Raw genomic sequence first — 6,454 nt, 5'->3', positions numbered from 1 at the left:
CCCGAAGAGCAGAGTTCAGGCTCTCTCTCGCTCTTGGAGGCCATGGGAGCGCCAGAAGAAAGCGCCAGGTGGTTTTCTGACTCACGTCTCTTAGAATAAATCTCCGTTTGGGCCAAAATGATGGGCAGCCAGAAGGACTGTATGGAGTGCGGTGGTGTGAGGGAGAAATGGGGGAGGAATAAAAGAGAGAATGGCAGACATGTCAATCCACATTGTAGTCCTTTATTTCTTAGTTGTTCCTCCCACAGTATTGAATTGAAATGCATAACAGTTACATTGTAGAAAGCATTAAAACAAAGTACCTCAACTCGCTGATTACTTTTTTTTAAATCGATTATAAACAAAAACAACGACAAAAAACAAATCTGGTCCCTCAAAACGGGAGAATAAATGAAAAGTAATCTGTTATTTATCATAAATTTGGCACAAGGGATTAACATGAACCGAACGTCACACAAGCTTGCAGACAACCGTAGAAAATGTCAGATACAGAACTTACCAGACCAATCATGCGTTTATGAAGAAATTATACCTGGCTTTTTTTTTTATTACTCATTCTTTATAATGTTTTTTTTTTACAATTGAATCATTAAATTGTCATAGAAAACAAAAACCCCTAAGTAATATCTATTCATCGACCGGTTTCATTAGAAGAATAAGGAGTGAATTGTATGTTTAATACTATCCGGCACTCAAATGTAATCTACAAACCCCATTGAACTCTGGGATAGGCCCGGTGAAGAATCTCCCACTCTCACCCGGGCTAAGAGCAGTGCTATTCAGTAAACAAACTACAGTTTGCCAAGAAATAAATACAATTCTCAACATACAACAGCAAATAACAACAGCAACACCAACGAAAAAAATGGAAACAAAATCATGATTGTCTAAAAAATGAAAGACACACGAGCATGGAGTAGCTAACGGCTAGCATTCAGGCTATTTAGTGGTATTGTTGGCTGACTAGGATGGATTGGGAAAGAAGACTTATGCCCTTTACAGAACAACAATTAACTTCAGCACTGGCTACTATTTCAGTAAAAAAAAAAAAAGTGTTTCCTTCTCTTCCACTAAAAAGACAATCTATTTATATCCTTTCACAGATAGCGCAGGCGGGCAGATGGAGAGAACAGAGACACTCGTGTACAGTGCTATGATTGTGCAGACACACGCAGCTATGGAAACGCAGATGGGAAACTGGCCTGATTTCAGTTCAGCAATTACTTTTTTTATATTTGTTCTTCAGTGACTTCAGTGATATTGAAGCGCCTCTAGCGCTGTCCGTACATGGAGCGGTTTTCATTGGAGGCTGCTAGCCCCACCCTTCATTTTTTTTTTTATCATCAAGTACATGTCTTTATGAGAAACACCTGTGGATCTCTGGGGGTTAATAAAGGGGGAATTCTTGTAATATGATTTAATGAGGCTTTTGTCAGGGCTCTTACGCACAGTGAAACACACAAGGCGGAGACCGGCTGTCTTACAGACACGACCACATCAACTGTTCTCCTCCCTCTCTATGTGCTGGGCTATACATGTGTAGCATTGATACATCAGCACATCCATCTTCCATGTCCACCAGCTGCCTTCGCTGTGCAAAACATAGAAATTCAGCAGAATAAATACAGCTATTATTATTATTATCACCACGATCATTATCTTTGCTATCATCCTGGTTGGTGTAAGAAGTCAATTCTCAGAGGCACGTGTTGCTCTCTATCTGGTGGAGGTGTTGGGGGGTCCCTGCTCGGTGTGTGAGGCTCCGCTCAGCAGTCAAGGTGGGCCGTGGTTCTGCTCAGCAGTCACTCTGTGGACCCTGCCGTGGGCTCCCAGTGCCATAGGTCAGGTTTTTAGGGGGTTGAACGGTGAAAGGGAAGCGCTGAAGGGGTGTCATCATACGTGGCTCAGGGACTGGATGGCACTGGACTCAGCAGCTGCCCGGGCCAGACTGTGCCACATGGTGGCCGGGGTGTGGGAGGCCGGGTGGAGGGAGTCCTTCTCAGCCAGGGACAGCATCATGGCGTACGCCTGAGGGGGAGGGACAGGGGTTACAGCTTTTTGTTTAAAAGGAATACACATATGTGTTAACGTTTACTCTGACTCTCTCAGTTATTGGTTGTTGTGTGTAACTGTCTCCAGGTCCCCTAGACCTTAGTGGGGACGTTACATTTACCTAAAATGCTTTGAAGCAGATTTTCATTATAAGATATGATAAGATAAGATAGTACTTTATTGATCCCAATTAGCGACATTTTTGTGTTGCAGCAGCTTAACAAGACATGGGATTGTACAATACAAATGTAAAGACTAGAAATAAACAAGAAAATATACATGTTGAATTTTCAAATTAACAATAACAAATGATAAAGCAAGTTATTATATATACATATATATATACATAAGTATGAATGTACAGTGTGATTTTAAGTCCATTATGTAGGTAAACAGGCAGTTGAGGAAAACATGTACTTTAACTCATGTGACGCACTTCAGTATTATTTGGAAAAGTTACTTGAATATTTCCATTTTGTGCTACTTTATTCTCTGCTACATTTCAGAGGCAATATATTACTTTTTGCTCCATTAAATTGATTGATAAGTGATAAAAACAGGATAATATACATTTTTTTACTGTATATATACTAGGGCTGAACGATTCATCGATTTTAATTCAAAATCGCGATTTTAAATGATGCGAATATCAAATCGCAAAGCCTGCGATTTTTTTAAAACTTGTGTGTCAGTCATCCACACCAATCAGAAGTGCTGTGCTCCACATGTACCAGCCATTGTTAACCAATCAGAAGTGGCCCATGATAGAAGGTGATAGACAGATTGATCCAATCACCTGCCAAGTGCTTTTGAAAGTGCCTGCCCTTTCCAGATGGCTTCCAATGGAGCTTTCCTAGATGGTTTGGTGAACCGTCTGAGTCAGGTTAGTAATGCTGCATCACATGTTTCTATTACAGGGTGAATCTTAAACTGAAGCTTGACTTTAAAGCAACCCAACGGAAGTTTCATGTAAGTTTAGTTCTTTCACTTGTAGCTCGGGCAGCGGGGGTGCTAGAGACGGGAGCACGTTGATGCGACCTTCCTAGCCGGAGATATGGCCGCATTTTACAATAAACTTCCGTTGGGTTGCTTAAAAACAAATATCGCAAATCGCAATATCTGTCGCAATTAGATTATTTCCCCAAATCGTGCAGCCCTAATATATACTTTGAAACATTTGGCTGATAATACTTTATGTTACTGAAAATGGCCATCGTGCAAAATGAGGACTTTTACTTTTGCACTTTACTTACATTTTGATGCGAATGCTTTTGTACTTTTACCTAAATAAACATTTAGAAATGGACTATTTAAGACCATTTAGTTTTAGCAGAGTATCTGAGCACTTTATCCACCTCAATGATATGTCTGTGTTTCTGTTACCTGAGACTTAGACTTCCTAAAGAGCGGCTGTTTGACAGCGTCAGCGAGCGACGGGGAGCCAAACGATCCGTCGTCCTCATCTCCGTCCCCGTCGCTCATCTCGCTCTCATCCAGCTTGCGCATGTCAGAAAAGTGACGGATATGATCCAAGGCTGAGTAGCTCTGCTCCTCCTCCTCCTCTTCCTCCTCCTCCTCCTCCTCTTCCTCTTTATACCTGCAGGTCAAGCAGAACATTTAAAAATAAGCTCCCTTCAAGATACTTATGACATGATCATCATCTCTTAGTTCGATCGAACGTACCTCCGAGGAGAGGCTTTGCAGTTGAGGTTCAAGTCGTTGGGTCCGCTGAAGTCCATCTCGTCCTGTATGATGTCGTCCGCGAGGCTGCTGGGAAGTGCCTGGTCTTCCTGTTTCCCAGGGAGGCTGCCGGGCTCTTCTCCTTCCTCTTCATCAGCCCCGAGGTCCTCCGCTTCCTCGTCTTCCAAGTCACGTGACCCGCGGCTCGCCATCAGCGGCTTCTCTTCTTCGAATGGGCCGCCGTTTAACCTGTGCACCAAATACAATGATCGGATTAATCCAGATTCATAAAATAGTAGGAGGATGTTTTTGTACATTGAAGAAAGTTGCTAGGAAACCCCTCTGGTGATGTAAAGTAAATAATCATAGCAATGAAGACTATCCACAGGTATTTGTTCCTGTGAGAATCTTTTTCTACATACACAAACACCGTTCTGGGGCTCAGAGGTGGATCTGAGGCAGGATCAGGGTCTGGGACCGAGAGCCGGATTCCTGTTTGTCATCAGGCTCTGGTCTGGAGCCCCTTTGGGCACATCAGCGCTGATCGCTGCAGCACTTAGCTGGAGTGCTTCGCCTCTCTCCTTGTTTATTTTCTCTACTATCTTGTATTCATCTAATAGGCAAAATATTTAGCTGACAGCCCCATTTGTCGGCAGAGCGCTGCCAACCGGCCCATTCCTCTTTCCCACGGAGGCAGAGAGGGCGAGCTATCCAAACTGTCGGGGTCTTAATCTGTCCCTCTGTCTCAGCGGCACAGGAAACCACCAGTTGGTAAATCATCTGGAACCACATTTAGACTGATCCACTAATTACACTCCGGGACGTCTTTCGTCAGCTCTCAAAAATGCCGTTTTCTTGCACAAAGGATTCGGACTGGGAACGGGACGTGGAAGGAGAAGATGGATAGGAAACCAAAAAACACATCCACGCGTAATTATAGGATGTTTTTAAACAGTCTACCTGCCCTGGATGTGGAAGGGACGCATTTGAGCGTGCAGTGAAGAGAGAGCAGATACCAGATTAGGCACATACAGTATCTATCTTAAATCCTCTTTAAGTGCTTTCCACCGAGCCCCCGCTGGGACGGAGAGTTTGTGGCCCCAGTATTCGTACTATGTGAAGCTTACAGGGCTGAGAGCAGCTCCTAAAGAGAGAGAGCTGGGATTAAGAAAACAGATTCGCTAATTACGCTTTCAAACGTGGTAATTTGCTGAGGATAAAGTATCTATCAGAAGTAGTCAGGAGCGCAGCACTTTGAAAGGAAACACGGGCGACCCTTTGACCCCACCCCCTCTACCCTCTTCCTGTAGGCAGACATGTTGGTTCCAGATGTGCCGGGCTAACTGCTGCACCCCCCCCCCCCCCCTCATCTCCCTATTTCTCTCCCCCCCCCCCCCCGGTCATGCTCTCACAGGCCTTCTGCACAATCACCCGAGATCTCTATCCAGACTCACAATCTGCCCTGCCATCACACCAACTGGAGTCACATGAAAACAAACACGGAGACCTGAGCAGACCTCAGAGCTGCTATCCGAGCTGATCGCAGCTCCGAGAATGTATTTGCATAATGCTCAGACGTAGTTGCATGCACACAGATATCTGTTGCGTACGTGTGGCCCAATGGCAACTGATGTAAGGAGCTCCTGCCGTTATCTCAAATGACATCGCAGATGATTGCTCTCCACTCCAGACCTCTGAGCATGATGTCATCATTAACGAGGGGCCGGCTGGGTGGTAGGAAAATCTCCAAAATGAGCTGATAGCAGCCGACCTATTATTCATACCTATTCAAGCCCTGAGAGTGCTTTGTAAGTCCTAATTATTGCAAGAGTTCAACATGCAGTAAATGAAGGACTGGGACTTTTTCAGGAGGAATCGTTTATCCCTGCTGTGGGATTATATTTGTGTGTCGAGGTCAAAACGGCAGCAACAGTTGAAACATATAGAACAACTTTAAAAAGGACTTGTTTATAATTTACTGGTTCATATTTGTATTTTCTATCTCACCCGTGACATGTCTCCATGCTTTAATGTTCAAAAAGCTCTTTATTTTTCTCATACTTTTCACCCTCTGTCTGAAACCAGAGCCCAGTCTGGTCTGATTGGTTAGCTGGCCGGCTATGTTGTGATTCGTCCCGCCGCTTAACCTACCTATCACGTACAATGTATTTGATGATGATGATGATCGGATATTTTGTTTCTCATTGTACCTCGGATATGATCTTGTGCCACTCTGCTTCTATTATATTTGTGTAAAAACATCCAGTATAGCTCTATAGATGGAGATCAGATCAGATCAGATCAGAAAAGACAGTCTGGCTCTGCTCACCCTTCCTCTGAGGGGTCCGGGGAGGTCTGGCTCTGGCCCGTGTTGCTGATGAAGTTTCTGATTTCATTAAAATAAGAGTCTTCTTTGTCTTCCAATATGGCGCCGCTACCGTCCACTTCAGAGCGAGGGACGACATCGCAGTGCCTGCAGAGAGAAAAACAAAACTCAGTTCTGATTCTGACTCTTCAGCATAATACATATTGAATCAATTTATTTTAAATGCACATTTTCATGTTAAATAAATTATAACGATTGGGTTTAAACACACAGTTTTGTCTGTTTTCCATAAGTATCTCACTATGATAGTGTAATATATTGACTGAATGACTGAAATATAAAAATGTGATAGAGACCGATTACGTCATATGGAAATATCTTCATATGGAAATATCT

The 6,454-nt window shown here is 43.5% G+C and overlaps 1 protein-coding gene across 1 annotated transcript in view; it reads right to left on the bottom strand.

Moving 5' to 3' along the window:
* Window positions 1-202: 202 nt before the first annotated feature.
* Window positions 203-6,454, bottom strand: part of mecom (MDS1 and EVI1 complex locus) — a 165,879-nt gene continuing 159,627 nt past the window's right edge. The window contains 5 exon segments of the mRNA XM_079673882.1: window positions 203-2,028; window positions 3,436-3,649; window positions 3,736-3,981; window positions 6,062-6,191; window positions 6,194-6,205. Coding sequence (XP_079530008.1) covers window positions 1,894-2,028; window positions 3,436-3,649; window positions 3,736-3,981; window positions 6,062-6,191; window positions 6,194-6,205 — 737 coding nt within the window. The 3' untranslated portion in view covers window positions 203-1,893.

The sequence above is a fragment of the Notothenia rossii genome (genome assembly GCF_949606895.1).
Source record: "Notothenia rossii genome assembly, chromosome: 4".
NCBI classification, from domain to species: Eukaryota; Metazoa; Chordata; class Actinopteri; order Perciformes; family Nototheniidae; genus Notothenia; species Notothenia rossii.
The sequence above is the reverse complement of the archived record's forward strand: the minus strand, read 5'-3'. Positions and strand labels throughout refer to the sequence as shown.